This window comes from Gallinula chloropus (assembly GCF_964237585.1).
Source record: "Gallinula chloropus genome assembly, chromosome: 2".
Taxonomy (NCBI): Eukaryota; Metazoa; Chordata; class Aves; order Gruiformes; family Rallidae; genus Gallinula; species Gallinula chloropus.
In genome coordinates this window covers 137,833,297-137,853,751 of record NC_140086.1, presented here as the reverse complement: position 1 = coordinate 137,853,751, position 20,455 = coordinate 137,833,297, and the positions used below count along the sequence as shown (strand labels likewise).

The 20,455-nt window shown below is 42.7% G+C and overlaps 2 protein-coding genes across 3 annotated transcripts in view; one reads left to right on the top strand and one right to left on the bottom strand.

Annotated features, from left to right (window-relative positions):
* Positions 1-11,079, top strand: part of LOC311205675 (putative acyl-CoA dehydrogenase 6) — a 91,221-nt gene extending 80,142 nt beyond the window's left edge. The window contains exons 7-10 of one of the 2 annotated variants that reach the window (XM_084280163.1): positions 2,684-2,845; positions 2,981-3,131; positions 10,259-10,410; positions 10,850-11,079. In XM_084280163.1, the coding sequence (XP_084136289.1) occupies positions 2,684-2,845; positions 2,981-3,131; positions 10,259-10,349 (404 nt within the window). In that variant the 3' untranslated portion in view covers positions 10,350-10,410; positions 10,850-11,079. Of the gene's footprint in view, positions 1-2,683; positions 2,846-2,980; positions 3,132-10,258; positions 10,411-10,846 lie in introns of both variants that reach the window. The other variant, XM_084280162.1, reaches the window with a different exon arrangement.
* A 1,700-nt stretch (positions 11,080-12,779) lies between these two features.
* Positions 12,780-19,942, bottom strand: BET1 (Bet1 golgi vesicular membrane trafficking protein). The gene is made up of 4 exons (XM_084259987.1): positions 19,768-19,942; positions 16,920-17,035; positions 14,964-15,020; positions 12,780-14,107 (listed from the first exon to the last, which is right to left on the bottom strand). The coding sequence occupies exons 1-4, from the start codon at positions 19,784-19,786 to the stop codon at positions 13,952-13,954; spliced, it is 348 nt and encodes a 115-aa protein (XP_084116113.1). The 5' UTR covers positions 19,787-19,942; the 3' UTR covers positions 12,780-13,951.
* Positions 19,943-20,455: the final 513 nt, after the last annotated feature.

Genomic DNA, 20,455 nt, shown 5'->3' with positions numbered 1-20,455 from the left:
CATGGCCAGTAAGCAGGATGACAGATCCTTTTGCATCGGCAGTGCACGTCCTTGAGAGACCGATTGCTAAGCTTGGAGCTCACTGCATGTCTCACTAGAGAGATCCACCACAGCTGAAAAAAATACATTAATTTCCTTTTGTTTTGAGAGGAGATGTAGCAAGGCAAAGGGTGTTTGCAGGGAGCAGAAGTTTCAAGTGGAAAAATATAAGTTGGATGGAGGGATGAGGAAAAGATTATTCTGCATCTGGCAGCTTCAAGCACTTTCACAATTCTGGGCTGTGTGGTAGACCGTGCGTTCCTCAGGCTGCCCTAGAGTGACATTTCCTGCACATGCTGCCAGTTGAAACTCATCGGGCCAAGTTTGTCTGAGGATGTGGAGAGCACTGTGTGACAAAAGAGGAAACAAATACACGGGGGGAAAACCAGTTCCAAGAGAAAGCAAACTTCACTGTTAAGAATGGCATTTCTCTGTACTTATATGACTGGCAAAGTGTTGCGTGCTGTTGTGTTGTACAAGGCTGTTATGGTATTCCCGATGCGCCGGGCTTTGTTGCTGTTTGCTGCACAGCTAAGCTTTGCTGTCTTAGAGCTACACTTACAGCTCTAAATACCTGTAGTCATAGCATCTCAGACTGGTTTGTGCTGGAAGGGACAGGGTTGGTCAGCTGGGGCAGGAAGGAGGCAGCACAGCAGAGGCAGAAACTCTGAGAGCAGTTCTCTCAGGCCCTCCACTCCCAGCCCTGATGTGTGGTGACAGCCTGAGCAGAGATGAGCCAAACCCCTTCTGCAAGCAGAAGCCAAATAGGTGCTCTTGTGTTCCTTCCAGCGGCCCTGCTTCTGTCTCCTCTTTGCTGTTTTCCATGCCTTATTTACCTGGATGCTGGGTACCACATGAGCCATGCTGGAGCACCTTGCTCTGACAGACAGCCCAGGACTAATCCCTTGTCCTTGTCCCTCCCACCTCCCTTCTGCTCCCCTAGCACTGCAGGGGCTGTTTCCCTCCCAGCATCTCAGACTTGGCTGTGTGCTTCCCAGGTATCAGTTTCGGGGCAAGGGACAAGAGGTGCCTAGACACTTCTTGCTTGCCCTTTGGCATCTCTCAAGCTAGAGACCATAGATAGACATTCAAGTGCAAAAGCTGTTGGTGTTACACATGCTACAGTGTTTTGTTACATGGTCCTTTGGAAGAACAGGGATCTTCCTCTGCACAAGAGATGTCCCTGAAAACAACTGCTTATTTTCCTGTCCAGAAAACCAGCACTAGGGTGGCAGCATAGTGTATTAACACAGAAGAAATGAGAATATTATTGTATTTGCTCTGTTGAAAAATAGGTATTGAGGGTAGTTGTTTGAGAAAGGAGAGGAAAATATTTAAGGAATGAGAAAAGCTTATCACCTTACAGGTTGTGGGTATATCATGTGAAAAATAACGTTCTGTGGAAGAGCTGGAGAATGATTACAACAGGGGGCAGTTGTAGGGATGCAGAGTCTACTAGTGAGGGTAGTATAGAAGCTTAAAAAGAGATGATCTTGAAAGTAATGCTGAAAGGAATGAGGAAGCACACCAAGCACCTGTAAGGAACTGGCAGGTGAATAACTGGCAAGTGGGAAAAGGGATTTTTTTTAGTAGTCCAAAGCTTGGTTGTATTTTGCATTTCAGACATGGAGTTTTGTGGTATAGATGCTAAATGTGAGTAGACATGCATACTTGGAAATAAGAAAACGTGAGCCTTCTCATACAGGTGCATTTGTGAACCCTCTCTCTCTCCCTGTGGCTTGCTATCGTGACATGGGTCCACATTTGCCAAACAAAATTCTCCACAAATTTAGCACCTGCTGTTATCCTAGCTCTGCGCTGCAAGAGACTGAGAGCCCAGCCCTTCCCTCCAAGGCTGGTTTGCCTCAGAATAGAAACTTTGCTCCTTGTTTAAAACAGGGGATCGCTAAGTTTGGGTGAGAAAGTGGCAGCGAATTAGTTCTCTTGCTTTAAAGCAGTGTCTGCCATCTCTCTCACCTGTCTTCCAGCAGTGTCCTATTTTACTGTTTCCATTAGAAGCACTCTTTAGCATTTATTAAACATGGCTGTGAATCTTAATGTTTTTCCCTTCCCTTTCTATGCTGGGATCTGAGCACAAAATGCAGACAGACTAAGTGATCTGTTCGTATTCCTTGATCTCTGCATAGGTTTCTGCCTTCTCCCTGAACGCCTCCTTAAATTTACATTTTTACAGCAGCCCTCAGTGAGCACACTGTCTGCCTTCAGATTTTTCCTTTAGGATTGTAAGAGACCTCTGGGACACAGGTAGTATGGAAAGCAGGAGTTGCCACAAGCTTTCGCTAGGGCCCCAGATGAGGCATTAAGGATAAAGTTTACATACCCGTCATTCTGTATTGCTCTCTATGACTTGCCTTCCTTCCCTCCTCCCCAACTTCCTTCCCTGTCCAAGTTTTGGCAGTTTGGGGTTCAGGTGAAATAGGGATAAAGAGGTCTTCGAGGTACAAGGAAATACCAGACTCTTTTTCTGGAATTGGAACCGCACCCCAAACTGAGCGCATAGAGTAATTCATTCTAGAAAACCTGATGTTTTATTTGTACACTGTGGAAAAAACATAACCTTTTTAGTCAAGAAGAAAAGCAACAGGCATGGCTAAAATGATGTCTTGTGCTTTGTTTCTTCAAGTCCTGACACCGCTGGAAACTATAATACAAGAAACAGTAGACTACACCCGCCAGCGGAAGGTGTTTGACCAGCCTGTCCTGCACAACCAAGCCGTGCACTTCCGCCTGGCCGAGCTGGCAGCTGAAGTGGAGCTCCTTCGCTCGCTGCTGTACCGCACCGTTGGTGAGCTCCCACATCTGCCTGCCCAGATGTGCTTCTCTTCATGCAAAGAATGTTGTCAGGCTCAAGGGACATGGGGAGGTGATTGCCAGAGGTGTGTGTGTAACTGTGCTGCTCTATTCCTTTCTTTTTTTTTAGCTCTCTATGTGCAAGGCAACGATGTGACAAAATTTGCTTCCATGGCTAAGCTAAAGGCAGGTCGTCTGGCCCGTGAAGTGACTGACAGCTGCCTCCAGTTTTGGGGAGGAATGGGATTCACCAGTGAGGTTCTGGTGAGCAGGTTTTACAGGTGAGTGAGTGAACAATGAAAATAGGAGCTGGCTTTACTGAAATTTAGCCTCTTGACCATCCTGCTAAAAGATCACCCACTTGAAAAGGGCCCCAGCTGCCAGCCGGTGTGAATGGTATTTTTCCACTGAACAGTGTGCCACTGATGTGCATTGTGGGTGCAAGGGCATCCACTGTCCCACTGTGTTTGGGGTGACACGTGAGTGTTAGGACATAGGCTGACTATTCTTTTGCAAAATCTTGGCTCTGCATTACAGCTGTGTAATTTACACTGCCCTCAGGTTAGCTCGAATGCCAGGTGAAAGAAGTAAACTCCATTTTTTCCCTGATGGTGCTCTGGTACCTGCCAGACAACAGGAAAAGGAAAAAAAAAGGGGAAGCACACCAAGAAGTGAATTTTTTATCTCTTTTTTTCTTTGCTTGTAGTCTTGATTTCAAGTACGGAACTAAACCCAAAGCTTTCTTCCAAAATCAGTGAAAATCAGCTTTATCTTTTTCCCCAAAATATATATGTGAAACTGGAGGTTGCCATGAGGCTCCTGTAGTACCCTGCTCTGATAGCAGTCTCCACCTAATCAGTCACACCAGATACCGTGTGAGATGTATGAGATGTAACTGCTTCCAGCTAGTAGTTAGATCATTAAAAAGGTAGAGAGGCCTTTTTTGCAAACTAATTAATATCCCTTCAAATTTTGCCATGTATCTGCTTAGAGCAAAGTTCTCTCTGGCAGATGTTAGGAAAATTCTGGCTCTGGTGTCTTGTATTTGTGAGAGGATCAAAGTAGAACTTGCATTTTCTTGCAATAGTAGATTTCAGTTCGACGTGTGTGTGTGTATATATATATAAAAACACCTAAGGATAGCAAAGTTAGTGGTTCAGTTAGTTGAGAGTTTTGGTAAATGTACCTGTGTAAAGTGAGAGCAGAACTGTTAAAAAGCACCTGTAAACGGCTTGTTTCTTTTTAAGTAGGTTGAGGGTGTTTTTTCTATTTTTGATAGCATTTTCTGAACAAGAATGCCATAGTGGTAAGTCAGAGATACTCAATCTTTTTTGCCTTGTGAATTCCTGAAATTTTTGGTAAAGGTGCAGACTGCTGTATGGTGGTGGCTTTAAGCCGCCTGTCGATACAATGGGTTTTCTTAGTCATTTTTTTCATAGCCTCTTTATTAGCAGGTAAGGGTGCCTGGAAATGCAGATGTTAAAACGAATCCTTGTCTTGAAGCATCTCCTGTTGATGTAGTAATGCCTACAGATTAATGTCTATATGCTTTTATATAGCTTTGACTTGTCTTTAGATTTCCTAGACTAGTGTTTTATTGCTAACTGTAGGCAGGGATTTTCTGTGTGAATTCCAAAGTGGTTTCTAAGTACAGTAACATTTTTCCTGAGAAGAAATCCAGAGTATTTCCTATTGGTATAAACTATGTCAGCTGGCTAAAGAAACACATCTTGCTGCGTCTAAAAGCAGCACTGTTATAAACGAGCTGAAAGCTGGTGTGATATCTATACTCTGAAATATTCTGCGAATCAGTAAAATTCCATCATTGAGTAACCACAAGCTCCAGGAAGGGAGAAGTAGAGTATTACCAAAATAAACAATTACAGGTTGAAGTCAGAATCCTCTTAATCTGTAATGATAAGCAAAGCAGAAGCTTTCCTAAAGCCGTTCTTTTCTGTAGAACAGTCTGAGTAACCATCCACGTCACTGTGATCTGTCAAGTAGCAAAGAGCGTAACCATACGGCATGACGTCTACTCACAATGTACAAAGATTTTTGTAGCATAATCCTTACCACGTTTCCAAGGGGATGTTAGTCTTTGACACACGTAAGGCTGTTACTCCTCAAAGATCACACAGCATCGTGCGTGGTTAGTACACGAAACGTGTGAATTTTAGTTATTGGTGTTGTTGGGGAGATAACAGAAAAAGCTGGCACAAAACTGTCTGCCACATGACTTTATTCATGAATCTTTTAAACTTTGTAGAACAAATGACTTCTCTAAAGTGTAGTACTCTGTAAGAGGCTTAAAGTTAGCTGTTTCACCATGTAGGTGTCGATACTGGGTTGATTTGAGATATGTAGATGTCTCATATATGGTTGTAAGGATTCAGAGAATGTGTTTGAAAAAAAGGTTTTGACCCCAAATATCAAAGGGTTTAATAAAAAAATACAAGCCAATATAAAACCCAATAAGAGTGGATTTTCCAGCCTGTACCTTACTAACAGGATTCCGAAGGAGGAGAGTGCCAGGCTGGAGTTGTGTTTGCTTATTTTTCTCTCCCCTGTATGAAATGCCTCAAAGACATCATGACTGAGGAAAAATCAATTCTTGAACAAACTCACAATCTATCTGAAAACCCCAGGCTGTGAGAGATCAGAGTGAGGAAAACTTTCTGTAGCAAGTATATTGCAATTTTTCAGACTTCATGAGTTGTAAACAATTTCAGGTAGTGACCTGAAATTGTCACTACCTATATAGTCTATATAGTCTGATAGTAATTATGTACACTTCAGTTGTGACAGGGAGAACTAGTCTGGCCTTCTTAAAAAAGTGTTTGGGGTTTTTCTTTGAAATTAAGATTGCTTCTATGTACTAAACACTGTGTCTAACTGCTGCCACTTCTTAGAAGTTTTACTCTTTGTGGGGTGTGATGGGGAGAATGCTGTCATTTCTTCATGCGCTGCATTGTGGCAGACTCAAGAGAGCAGCAGTAAAAGACTCTAGTTTTGAGTGGATTTTTAAAATAAATAATGCATTTCCTTCTAAATTATTTTTTGCATTCCTCGCGTCTTAAAAGTCAGTTGAAATATTTTATGCCTTTTAATTATTTATTACATTTTTATATTTGTTCATTCTTTACAAAGCATGTCTAAGCTAGAATGAGTCTACACAGTTGTGGGGTTTTTAATTAGTCTTTGTCATTATGACAATTGATGGTTGTACCAAACTGACTAAAACAGTTTGCTCTGATGTCAGTAGCTAACTGTTGGGACAAGACTAAATAATGATTCTTCAGTCATCTCTGAAAACAAATCGGTAGTTCCAACCTTTTTCTGCAGAGGTTTTGAGACAGATGCCTGTCTGTGGCTTTTGTTGACTTTTTTGAGCGTCCTGAGAGGGAATTTGATAGTTGAAGCACATGACATCTACCTCCAAGAGGCCAAATCAAAGTAGGTAACTGTACAGTGAGGACTTTAAAGTGGAGCTGTGCTCCAGAGCAGGCCAAGGTGATGTTCACTCCTGCTCAGCTGTTCCTTCCAAATCATAGAACGTGTCAGGTTGGAAGGGACATTGAGAGGTCACCTAGTCCAACTCCCCTGCAGTGAGCAGGGACGTCTTCTCTAGATCAGGTTGCTCAGAGCTTCATCAAGGCTGACCTTGAATGTCTCCAGGGATGGGGCCTCCACCACCTCTGTGGGCAACCTGTGCCAGTGTCTCACCAACCTCATAGTGAAGAACATCTTCGTAATGTCTAACCTAAACCTACCCTGCTCTAGTGTAAAACCATCACCCTTTGTCTTATCGCTGCCTGCCCTTACAAACAGCCCCTCGGGGGAAAGGGACAGGGCTGTGCCAACTGGTAGGCGCAGGCGACGGCGGCTGGGCTGTGCCAGCCTGGCCAGAGACCTGCTGTGCTGAGTGGTGTGGGCTTAAACTTCCACCTCAGGATCAATGGCTCCTTCAGGTGCTGCTTGGTTAGGACATCCTGTAAGCAAACTAGCTGGGTCTGAAGGTGGAGGAAGTAAAAAAATACAAAAACATGAGAGTACATCAGTATATTTTGTGGGGGAAAATCTTGCCAGCAATACAAACTTTAAATAATAATTGTGAGAAAAACAGGGTAAATGTTTGTAATCATGTGCAATTTGTGCTGAAAGGAAACTATAAATGGCCTTCTGGGAAGCAGTAATACACTGAGCCACATAAACCTTGGGAAGGATTTACAAATGGCCTCCTAACCAGGGAAGCAGAGAGCAGCATCTCCTAGGGACTGCTGCCATGAAGTCAAGCTGCAAGGGAAAACAGAGCTGCTGGAGTCACCAAAATTCAATTTCTTGCCCAAGGCTGATCAGCACTGATCACTGCTGGAAAGGGGAAAGGAAATGTCTTGAATTTATTTTCTCAAGACTTTAAAGTTATGTGAAGATACCTGCTCTGAAGATAGATGATGCAGCAGGCTCCTCTCAGGATGTTTGTGAACAGAAAGGGCTTTTTAGATCCAAATATAAAAGGGCTTTCCAGAGGAAAACATAGCAAAGACCAGGCCTGATCTTCAGGGTAAGTGGGACCAAAAGGTTTACAGACAAGGTGATGGACACAGTTTGTCTTGTACAGAACAAGGACTGAACAGCGCTCTGGATTCAGAGGGGTCAACACCAGGCAGAAGAGGAACGTTGAAGTGCTTTGCTGGATTATACTACTCAGAAACATATTCAGCCTGTAAATCAGAGGCTTGTTAATCATTAAAACAACTTTATTAGTGTGACAGCCTTCAAATTAGGATAGTCCAAGATGAAAGGGAGGTGTTTTTTTTCTCCTTTAAGAAGTGCTTGATACATTTCTGAAGGATGTTATATTACATGGTACGTGTGGAACTGGGAAACTTGATGTGATGACATGGAGGGTCCTTTGTGTTCCTTTTGCTGCCTAACCAGGAATTATTTGTAACCTGGATTGAGTTTGGTGGGTAATAACGGCTCCTCAACCTCCCTTGTAAGTGTATTTTTTTTAACTGAACATTGAAGATTTTTTTTTAATTAAAAAATAATTCATCATTGCTTTTTAACATTTCCATCTATTTATATAGTTGAGTAGAGAAGGTCCTATCACCTACAGTGGATGTTTCGTGTGTGCAATTTCCTGAGTGAAAACTCTTTGCAGAGGGTGTTTTGGAGGAGCAGATCACAACAGTCAGGATTTGTCTCCTTCTCAAGCAAACTTCCACTGTCTAAGGAAAACAGCATTCAAGAAGCAGCTAGAGGTTTGGTCCCTCAAAATGACACTTTTACCTAACTGTACGGTGCATTGCAGGCCAGTTCCTCTCTGTCCTTGGTCAGGTCCTTGACCATGACAGGTCAGTGCTCACCTCAGCAGGGCTGCAGGTAGTGCAGGACATGCTGCTCCATCGTGGGGACAGTGGAAAGGCAATGGAGAAGTCAGGAAACAAAGTGTTGCTGTGCCAGGTCAAAATGCGTAGCTCACCTAAAGCAATAGCATTCTAATATTTGTGTATGTTTAAATATGTATGTGGTGTATTAATAATGCAGTCTTCATATAAACTACTAAAGCATAAACTCATAATAAATAGCTGATATACAAGCCTTTGCTATGTAAACTACTCCAGCTTCCTCATGGAGTTCCTGGCAGGTTAGTTAGTCCCGCGGTTTTGTTTTCTTACACTGAAAGCAAATCTTTTTCCCAGAAAAGGGCTGCCAGATGAAAACCATTAGAGTCCTTTGTCATCTTGATCCTCTTAAACTGGGTGAAACCTTCTGTCCTGTCTCCCTGGGTAAGAGATCAGCATTAGTCACCTGCCTGTAGATTCTGCAAGAAGTATTCCTTACCTCACCCAGAGAGACAAAAATAGGATCACCGGCACTTTTGTAATGACACAGAGACACACACAAATATTCCCCCACAAAAACATATGCAAAAGGCATTGTTTGTTTTTTTTTTTAAAAAAACGTGTCAGGTTATCAGCTATAAGTACATGTCATGGCCAAAGCCAGAGCTGGCTGCTGCCTATTTCTGACTTCCTATCAACCATCCCCGTGTATTCAGGACTCCTGCTGCAAATGGAGGATTTTTATCGGCATCACAGAGGAGTTCTGAGGATTAATTACTTACTGTTGCTACAGTGCTGGGAAGATGCAAAATACTGAGCATTGTCAGGGGCTTGAGAAAAAACAGGCAGCACCACAGCACAAAGAGCCAGTGACTTGCCATCGTGCCAGCTCTGCTGCCTTCAAGGCCCATAGGCAGGTGGGGAGTCTTTGGGTTGTTCAGTTAAGTGGAGGTGGTTTAGCGGAGCTGCTTCAGTTTTGGGTTTGGTTTGGAGTTTTATTTCTTCTCTCCAAATGAGAAAAGAAATTTTAAAAGACAGTTGTTTAAGGTTGCAGTAGTCTGTAGTCTGGCTAGCACAGGGGACTTGGGCAACGCTGTTGGGGATGACTGATATTAATGGCTTTTTTTTTAAATGAATGCGGTTAGAAATACCAAAATGAATAAGCTGGGAGCAGCCATTCATTTTTAAAGCAGAGAAGCTTTATGTACTATATAGTACTATACTAATTCTAAATTATAATAATATACTATGATATTATATAATACAGATTATGCCAGATCTCACATAGCCATGAGGGAGACCAGTATGCTTAGTGGTTAAAAACATGAATGAAAATTGTGCCTTCTCCACACCATCTCCACTACCTCATGTACTGACAAATACTCCTTGTTACCACATAGGTAAGCAAAGCAAAGTACTGCAGTACATTTTGCTGCTGGTCCTCCAGAAGCTCCCCCAACCCCTAAAATTCAACCACAGGCTTAGGCACCTACAGCTTTGGCAAAGGAACAGTGGGGATGTTGCAGACCATCTCACCAGGCTGAGGTGGTCTGCAGACAACTGGCATCAGTATGTAACGGGGGGGGGGGGGGTGTGTGTCATCTGAGCAGGCAGTCCAGAAGAAAACCTTGTGAAGAGCCTGTGATGCTTTGTATGCCAGCCCAAAATGATAAGACCTAAACAGAAGTCTGTCTGGAGTTCAGCTGCAGGAGGTCTGGCTAGGCATAAGCAGGGGTGGTGGTATGCTAGGAGAGGTTTTAATCCATTTCAAGATGAAAATACAGGGTTGTGCCAAGTTACTGTTGAAAGAATCTGAAAATTGGACACATCAAATTATACCTTAAGCCTTCTGCTCCTAAATTAGCAACATCCCCGCACGCAAAGGGGTATTTTTGGTGCTGAGAACACATTTTTTCCACACCATGTATGTACTTCAGTAAACAAGGGGTTTCAATCTAATAAAAGCAGTGCATAGAAGCCTTAATAGGTACGTAGTGCTCTCTAGTTTTTCCATCAGTGTAGCACGCACATGCTCAAATCGACTCATTGTATTTCTACAGAGACTTGAGATTAATGTCAATTGGAGGTGGTACAGATGAAACCATGCTTTCCATCATATGCAAATACATGGAAACACTTCCAAGCAAGTGATGCCTCGACGCTTCCTTGAAAATTAAGAAAGCACGAGAGCGGCTCGTACCGCACGCTGAAGGTAAAAGCCAGTGTGTCTTCAAGGGTAAAATAAGTAGAAAATATAACTGTACTTTTCCCATCAAAGTGCTTGTCAAGGTCTTTGACCATTATCATTCTCAAGTTCTCCAACATTGAATTGCTGTTGATATGAAGCAGGCTGAAAGTATGTGGCCTCCTGCAAAGGTGTTTGGGATTTTTTCCTATTTTTTTCAGTATGTGACTGCTTTGGGCAGTCTACTGCTCCACAATAAGCACCCAGGGAAAAAAACATATTCTTCAATCTGTTTTAGAGCATCTGAGCCACCACTTAAGAAGCAGAATTTTCATGTAGAATAGAGCTAGCTTTGCTTTTGAGATCAATAATTAAGGCAACAAGTTATTCCCTGCCACATTCAAATACTGGAACAGTGATTTTGCTCTCAATTACAAGTACCTTCCCTAACTTTCACTTTTAGCAGGTAATCATCACAATGAGCTGCCATCTTTGCCAAATTCGTATCGACTTGTGCTGCACTGTCACAGATGTTTGGTGATGAGGAGTGGGGATTGATTTTTATTTGTAGAACTCTACAGACAGTTGTTTAATTGTATCCAGATCTTCTGGAGACCTGAATTTCAGCAGTAAGGTGTCATGTTTTGTGTGTAATTATTAAAGAAAAAAATTAAAATAAACATGTTACTATGAAAATTGTGCATGATTACTTAAACTGTTCCTGAAACAGCTATTTAAGACAGAAGATACACTGTAGTATAGCAAAAAAGCTTCAGTGGAATGGTCCTTGTAACCACCAGATGCGTGTGGTAAGAGTTCTCTAAGGAGTCTCTGTTATCCTGCAAGGTGAACAGCGAGTTAAAAGATGGTGTTCCCTTCCATTTGGAAATAATCCATATGGTTAGGAGGTAGAGTCTGTGTTACAGCAAACTGAACTGAGACAAGCAATATTAAATACTGTGTAAGCAACACAGGTTTCAAAGGTTTCAAAACCAGGAGAAATCATAACTGCAGTGTTCTCACACAGCCGCTATTAACTGCGACTTTGCAAAAGTACAATTCATGCTACTGTATAGTGTCTTTTATTCCACAAGGTCATACTAGAGCATCCTGAAATCTTACTATTTGTGAATTTGAAATCCTGTTGGAGTAATTAATACTTTTGTACCAGAACACGATGAGCAACGCAAGCGCAGACACTGAGGAAAATTCTTGGGCTGCCATGCAAGGCGCCCAGCAACTCCCTTCCCCATGTGAAATATTCTCAAAGCAGTTTCACCTTTACATCTTAGCCCTTCCAAGCATACTTGCAGGATTCCAGTTCAGATTTGAAGCCCAAGATTGACCCTTCACTGGAATGAAAGGGAAATGTGCTACATCACATAAAGTAAAAACATACAGAAACAAGTCAGTTTTAACTATGTTTCAGTTTCAAAGATTCACATTAAAAGAGCATGTTTTGAGTATTTAATTTAAAAGCCTCTTGTGTTTTCTATTAAACATGAGGATGTAGAAATCTTTCTCCCCATTTCCCACCCTATCCAGATGACATTAAAAAAAAAATCTGACAACCCTCCTTTAACGAATCAGCACAGAAGGGAAGACACAAGCTTAAGAGTCCCACTTGCAATTCCATTTCCCATCACTCCTCTGCACAGTAAGACCACCTAGTTCCTATCCTGCACGAATCACATTTTAATCTAGTTTGACATGTAAAATTAAAAGCCTGTTGTTTTTATACTTACTCTTTTACCAGTCCTTCAGGATCATTTCACCAATATGCGCTGTCAGGACTTCAGGGACATAGTCTTCAGAACAAAGACAGGAACTGGATCGGCCATGTAACTAGCTACATCCCCTCATTTCTCAATATTATGTAGTTTAAAACTTTTCTTCCAAAAATTGCCTAGAAATTACTCAGATGCTCTGTTTGGAGAGCTAGAAATATATTTCTAGAAGATGATCAAATGTGGTTGTCAAACAGCTATTCCAGTAATTACCTTGCCCTGCACTGTCTCATTAAAATTATAAAGGTGTATCAATTTTCGATGGTAAACTATATCCTACTGCCTGCTTTGGGAATGCTGTACTTGTTTTAACAAGCCTAGCAATTCTCATATGAAAAAAAAAAATGCATTATCCTGGTGTTAGTACTTCACTGTTCTGTTATTTGTACAAGTATTGTAGACCTTTTAACAGTCAAAGATTAAATCGGCTAGAAACATTGGAACTTTAATTGCATCTACGCATCCCATGTGTTTTGTATCAGAGAAGTCATTGACATGTCAGATTTCCATTCTAGGTGAAATCTGATATGAAAGAGACACAGCATAGACCTCCACTTTGTATTTTCATAGTGCTCCCCACACATATATAGCCCCTGAAATGCAGCATCATTTCCAAAAAGTACAAGGGCACTCTACAGCAGGAAAAAAAAGTTATACATATATACAACACTAGCTAGGATACTAGAGGTGCTTTATTTATCAGTTTATAATTAGTTGTTAACGGCAACATGTTATACAGTAATTCTAAAAAAGGTTTGTCAAAATTGTAGATACATGTTCAATATCTAGGAAACAATATTTTGGATGTTAAACTCAGCAGTGTAATAGTTTCTAATAGCCAAAGCTATCAGGTGAGCCAAATTTAAGTCTTCAAAATAAAAAACCCTTAACTTAACAGCACCTCCAACAGGTGCATCATAATGTACTTTAATACAAAATTCAAAGTATCTGACCTTATATTTCATAAATCATGCAGTCTAGATTCAGGGATCATCACAGGTTGAAAAGTAAATATACTAATGGTAGAAATTCTTGTGATTCAATGGAATCATTAAGTTTTAGATGCTTTAAATATAAAGAAAACATTTGTACTATGTCCATATTGGTCAATCCCAATGACCAGAGGCATTTGAGCTTAAGAGTAATGTGCAAAAATGGTTTGTCACATTTCAGTTTAAAAAAATCCAGTTTTAAGTAACTTCTCCTAAAACATACAGCTTAAGCTACTTAAACACGTATACCATCAGACCTATCCACAGCAGTAACTTCTGGGGGTACCACTATTCCATTTGTTATCTTTGGGCCAGCCTTTTAAAAATGCACAGAGAAAAACAATTTAGAGAGATGGAACTATTCCTCTTGCTTTTGCAACGTAGAAATTACTGTATGCCTGCAACTGGAGCTCTAATTTAGAGAACAGTCCAGAATTAAAAGCAGAATGAAAGAGAAAGCCTTGTAATTCTGCAGTTACTTTAAGTCCAAACAACCATTATTTTCTGTATTTTTAAAAATCAGTTCTAAAAAACTGGTTTCCCTAAAAAAGCAACTATTATGCTAGCAGTTTCTGCGTATTTACAAATAATCCCCCCAAAACAGAGGATAGTGGGAAAGATTCTGATACATTAAAAAAACTGTATATAACATTGCATTAATAGCTAATGCAATTTACAACAATTTCAGTGTGTTTTATCAGCAGAATATGTCACTTTAACTCAGTGTCTTCATTAATTAAGACTGCTTTATAGTTGAAATTACACCATTTAAACCAAAGGTAACGTGCATCACCTCAGTTTAATAATCCAGTATATTACAAAAAACATGAACAACGCAAAAAGCATCATGTAGCACAACAGCTTGGTCTGGCTTCCTCTGGAGAGCGTTCTCAGTCTGCCCATAGTTGCACCTAGAAGTCCACCCGTAGAGTCAAAATCATTATCCTACATTTGAAAACAAACAAAACAACAAAAAGCACGTTACTCTCAGGAGGAAAAAAAAATACTACTACCCCTCAAGGTTGCTAAGTGAAGTTTTTCCTGTTTTTTTAAGTGTTTGCGGGATCACGGAGTGGTTTGGTGTGGGAGGGATCTCAAAGATCATCCATTTCCACCCCCAGCCATGGTCAGGCACACCTGCCACTAGACCAGCTGTCCAAAGCCCCATCCAACCTGGCCGTGAACACTGCCAGGGAGGGGGCAGCCACAGCTTCTCTGGGCAACCAGTGCCAGGGCCTCACCACCCTCACAGGGAAGAATTTCTTTCTGACATCCTATCTAAGTCTACCCTCTTCCATTACCCCTCATCACTAGAAGTCCTGGTAAACAGTCGCTCTCCAGCTTTTTTGTAGCCCCCCATTTAGGTACTAGAAAGCTGCTATAATGCCTAAAATTATTCAGAGGCATTTTCTAGAAGTTAACCAGTAAAAACTTTCACCCGTTTATCCAGCTGGATGCAAACAGAAAAGGCATTTCTGACTTCCTTAATTTTTGCTTCCCTCTTCTATTCTTAAAACACAATTAAACATAGAACTACCTTTTAAATAATATTATACCTTTGCTAACTGAAAACCAGCAGTCGTATCTGAAGCACAAAGACTTTGGTTGCACCTTGAAAGCAATGCATTTGCACATCTGTCTTTTTTAACAGAAATACTGCTGCTGACAGTCACATTTTACACTCAACAGTAAGCTGTCAACATTTTAATACAAAGGCTCATGCTGAAGAAGGAATGCTTTACATCACTAACTTCTTAATCCTGCCCCAATATTTAACAAAAGTTAGTGACTAAACACTCACCATATCTGCTAACATTTTATTTTGGTTTTTAACTTCTGTTCCAATTTCAATGGAAAGCTATTAAAAAAAAAAAAAGAGTAATCAGCTACACACTGATGAGACAAAACAGTAAAATATTCAATGTGACTTGCATTTTCCCAGTTAAAACGTGGAACAGTACCTGGTATTTTCAAAACCCAATATAACACGCACAGTATTTGGTCAGTAACCCTTAGGAAAGTATTTGTCATTTGACTAGATGCATCTAGGGAGGCACAGAAAGTACTTGGTGCTCCTCCTCCCCTCTTCTCCTTGTACAGAGAACTCCTTATTAGAGTTAATTGTGTGGACTTTCAAAAACGCAACATGCCGAAGTAGCAATTACCCATTTCCTGGGACAACTGGTGAAACTACTGGCACAGACAGTGCAGAGAACCATGAGCACTTTTTGGGTCAGTGTTGCTAGAGCTGAAACCTGTAACCTGCTAGTGCATCTCTTTTGCCAAGCTGCTGCTATGCTGTCAATGGGAATTCCTTGTCTATTCCTTCTCCACTTTGTGTCAGGAAACAGCAGCTGTGCAGCAGAAGAGAGCAAGCTGAGTACACAACTGAGAGTTGGTCCAGAGAGAGTAACCAGGGTCAGCAAGAGCCTGGTGATCACCCAGCATGGCCACAGCTATGAGACAGGTCCAAGGTCAAGCCACAACATCGAGTGTGAAGGTTAAGGTTGGAATGGGGAGGTAAGACTGGGTGCAGACAGAGCTGCCACACAGCCACCCAGGAGCGCCTTGGCCTAAAAGCAGCTCCCAAGTAAAATAGGGAAGAACCCCTATTGAGGTTTCTTAGCAGTTCTTAACAGCACATTGGCCTTGGAACAATCACCTCAACTCCCAGAAGGGAGGGAGATGGGGCCCATGCTTTGAATTAGCCTAAACCCACACTTCTGTGTGGCGTAACCTCAATTCCACAATTTCTTACTGCTGCATTTCACTGCGAAACTGGTTTTACACGAGGCTTCTGATTCTCTGAGGACTATTCTATACCCCAAGATCATTATATTGCACTAGAAGATGAAACTGCAGAGAGAGCACACGTGCTACTCCATGGGGCACAATCAACCGCACTGCCAACATGCATCAGTTTTGAAATGTAACAGAGGAGACAAGAAATGAAACTCTGTAACAAAGGTCAAAGCTTTTCTTTCTACCCTCTTAACTTACTCTAAATTGTTATTCTAAACCTGAGGTTTTAGTTTCTATTTGAGACTAAACAAAATACTTTTAAGCCACAGTGTTCACAATAGAAGTTTGAATGACTTTAGACCTAAGAATTCAGTGGCTTGTACTAGGTATACAGAAATAGCACCTATTAGTGTGTTGTTGGAGGGGGGTTTTTTAATAGTCTTCGGTTGTTCAGAGGTAAAAAAATAAAGCCATAAACCAGAACACCACCACACAGTTTTTATTCAGAGCTGTCTTTCACTTGGACTTGCTTGAAAGAAATCCTCAATCTCCAGAAAGAATCAGAATCATTAAAACAAGCAGCTTCTCTTTCAGGGGATATTAGCATGCTGTTTCTAACAGCTGTTGTACCATTACAGATTCATCAGCAGATACAGCAGAAGCTGATGCACCACGATGATAACACCAAGCAGCAGTCCATTTTCTTAAATGAAACAGAGACAGTCTACTGACCCAAACTCGAAGTTTCTAGTTTCTGCAGGGCTGGTAATTCATTCTGTAGAACAACAAGCTGCAAGTAACACCACAGCTGTCCTCAACATTACCAAAAAGGACACCTCTAGCTTAAAAATCTAATGAAAGGAAGAATCAGCTTCACAAATTAACGACTGCCCATTGTGGCTGACAGCAATTCTTTCTTGTATTAAGTTTATGTTTTAAACTAAGTCCCCTGCTTCACTGGTCTGTATCATTTCATTCAATAAACATGATGATACCCCTATAATTAAATACTTACCGATTTAATGGCGCTGACTTTTGTGCGCAGACTTTCTGTTAACCTTTCATTTTCTTCTTCATAAACACTGTATCCACTGTTGGTGTAGCCGTAGTTCCCAGCGGCCGCTCCATCGCCTGTAACCACAATAGCCCATAGTTACAGAGGAAGGAAGGTGAGGAAGGGGTCATTTTGTATTGTATAGTTTTTTCCCCAGACAGTCTCCGCAGATGACTTCTATGGAAATCAACCTAGATGTCACATGGAGATGTGAAGGAAGCTTTGAGACCACTACATGGAGCAGTAAACCTTACTGAAGATAGGAGAGTTGAGATCATTCTCTAACAAAGACAAATACCACTTGATCACACATTTAAAGGAGACAGCATACTCTGACCCTCAACACATATTTCCCTACAAGCAAGACTTCAGATCAGAAGCCAGGCCTCTGAGCAGAACACTGCTGCTTCTGTCAGTTTTCTGCAGTTCTGTTCACACACGCTCTATCATCCAAAAAACAGAGGCAGAATGTGACAGAGTATGTGGGGGGTCTGAGACTCTGCAGAGTACATGGGGCTGAAGGGAATGAAAGCCCCTCAGCTCCACACATTCGTTCCCTCCAATATCTCATGAAGATTTACAGACAGCAGTTGGACCCCAGCATGAGCAAAGGAGAATTAAAGCCATGTCCTGCCTAAACAAAAGTCAGTCTTAGAACTCAAATCTAAGATTTTAAACCAAAGAAGAGAGACCAAGTCTGAGAAAGACAAACAGAAATTAACTATTACAAGCTCTATGATATAGATCCTACTTGATTACTTGAAACAACCCAATTATAACATTAACCAGTATTTATATGGCTAGTCAGAATGCCACACTAAAATTATCTGAATGCCTTTGGTTAATTCCCAATCAGTGCACTTTAAAAAGTTTTGTGTTTGGGTGCCATTTTTCTTTTTGAGGAAAAAGGGAGAAGAGACACCAACCATATTCACAGATAAAGCTCCATCTCCAACAATTTCACTGTGTGTTTGGCATATTTTAAGAGAGAGAATTACAATGCTACTTTGCCAACAGGTATCATTTTATATTAACTCCTAAAGCTGTGCTTTAAGTAATGACAACATTTTCAGTGTGTATTTGTAAACTGTTTTGACATTATTCTGTAAGTTGAGCTAATGACAAATTCTCAACAGGACTGGGTGAAATGTATGTTTCCATTTTATCACAGAGTCAAGGAGCTCTTCCCCCCCACCTAAATCAAAACTATTGATGCCAAATACAGGAAGTTGATTACAATAACATAATTTACAGAGTCAGGTTTGTTCTCACTGTGTCTTGTTTAACAAATGAATATAATTACAGTACTTCCTACCAAATGACACACAATTTTGAATGAGTTTCCAAGTTAACACACCATGTAGCTTCAGGCCAAAATACCATAACTATGGTTCTTACGTAGTCTGTGACATAGCAGATGCTAACAACTGCCCCAAAGCTTTTAAACAGGCCCAGATTCTCTTACAGATGCATAAGTAAGCTCACTGGGGAATGACAGGAAGGGCAGATACTTCAGCATGGCAGTTCTATGGGCTGACTTGCAACGCTGCTCACTGACATGTAAGATGGACATGACCATGACATAACTGCAGGCTAAAAAAGAAGTACCAGGTAGCTGGTGACAACAGCAGAAGTTCTGGTGCTCTTTCCCCATGTGCTGCTTCCATAAACATCTATCCCTTCACCTCTTCAGAAGCAGCATACTGAGCTGGATGGCTTCCAGTCTAACCCCTCTCAGATCATACCCAAGAGCAAACCCTTACTCTGACCAAAACAAAAAGGACTGAAGACCTAAGCATTGTCAAATGCCCACCTTTTAATGATAAACATCCCAACACCTCTCTTGATGTAGCAAGAAGCACATCCAAGACTTGATTTACCTTGTGAAAACACTATTACACAACACAAAATCAAAGAAGTAAATCAAAGGTTTACAGACACACCTGGTTCAGCCATAGGGCATTCATCAGCCCCTCCTAAAGATTCACTTTCTAGAAAGAAGTACCAGAACTCGGTCACACTTCTATGGCATAAACACCACCTGAGCTTTACACTGAGGTCACAGCACCTATGCAGTTCTAGACTATGACATGGAAGTTCAAAGTTTCTTTATAGCCATCAATGTGGCTGCTGCTTGACACATGAAGCCCTCACAACACCCACCAGGAAGTCTGCTTGGATTGCATTTGCAATATCAAGCTGTATTTGTAAGAAACTGACAGTAGTTGGTTGTTTTGGGGTTGTTGTTTTTTTCCCAAACATAGCAGGAAAACATACAGTAGTACTAAAATTCTAAAAAGCCAGCTAGGAATTTGGAGGAGCCTTGACTGAGGGGCAACGTGTCTGTCCCTCCACAGAAACAAGGCTGAAGCGAACACTTCGTTAGAACCACTCAGGAGCACAATGAAGTGCAAATCCCAGTGCTGCTCCACACGTCCAGCTGAGCTAGAAAGAGACGGACAGGAGCGCGGGTAATGGACACAATACTTTTCCCACCCGAAGCTCCTGAGCTTCGCTACAACCGACACCCGCGGGCATAGCCCCCCTCAGGCAGAGACACACCCCCGCCCCCCAAAGCCCTACGCGGGCCGGCACGGGCCCTGCCTGGCCCACAAGCCCGGACGCAGCGCGACGAGAGCACGGGCTGCCCCGACAGGCTTTTCAGCCCCTCTCCCTGTCCGTGTAACCTCCAGCGCCAGGAGAGGGGAGGCCAGGCAGCCGCTGCCCGCCGGGCAGGTGGGTGGGGGGGTGTCGCGGCCCGGAGCACAGACGGGCTACAGGCCCCGCCGCCGAGGGCCGACGCGCTTACCCAGCCCTGCGCGCCTCATCGCCGCGCCCGGAGCTGCCGAAGGAGGAGAAGGATAGGAGCGACTCCCGCGCCCACGGCGGCTGAGGGAACCGGAGCTCGGCGGGGCGGCCGCTGCCCAGCTCCAACGCGGCCGCCCTGCTCATTCACCCGGCGAGCGCCACGACAGCGCTCCGCACCGCGCGGCCCACTGGGTACGGCGCGGCTGCGCGGGGGCTGATGGGCGCTGTAGTTCAGCGTCGCTGAGGCTCGACTCGGCTCCGCGCCTGGGCAGGGGCTCGGGCTCATGGCAGGTGCGACCCCGCCCGAAACCCGAAGCCTCGGGCCTCCTCCAGCCCCGTGGGGCACGGCTCCTCCGGGCTGCGGCACCTCTAGGCGCTGAGCCAGCGTGGCGTTTCTCAGGGGAGTGCGGCAGACGACTCGCCCTGCCCGTGTGCCCAACAGGCCCCGAAAGCAGCGGCATTTACCTCAAGTGGATTTGAGGGAGCTGGGCAGTGAGGCGGTGGGTTGGGGGCAGACGAAATGCCAGTGTGGCACCGCACTGGGCCACCAGCTGGGGTAGGGGGCCTTGGCAGAGCAGCTACCGCCCTGCGGCTTCAGGAAAGCAAAGTCTGTTAATTACAACCAGTCCTGGTTTTATGCTACACGTTACCTGTCTCAGCTTCTCTTCTGAAAGGAGGAAAAAGAAATC

What these genes read in the sequence shown, in the direction of transcription:
- BET1 (XM_084259987.1), bottom strand. An exon ending in AAGTCAGCGCCATTAAATCG is followed by an intron (nt 15,021 to 16,919) that starts GTAAGTATTTAA and finishes TTTTTTTAATAG; the next exon opens with CTTTCCATTGAAATTGGAAC. An exon ending in ATAAAATGTTAGCAGATATG is followed by an intron (nt 14,108 to 14,963) that starts GTGAGTGTTTAG and finishes TTTCAAATGTAG; the next exon opens with GATAATGATTTTGACTCTAC.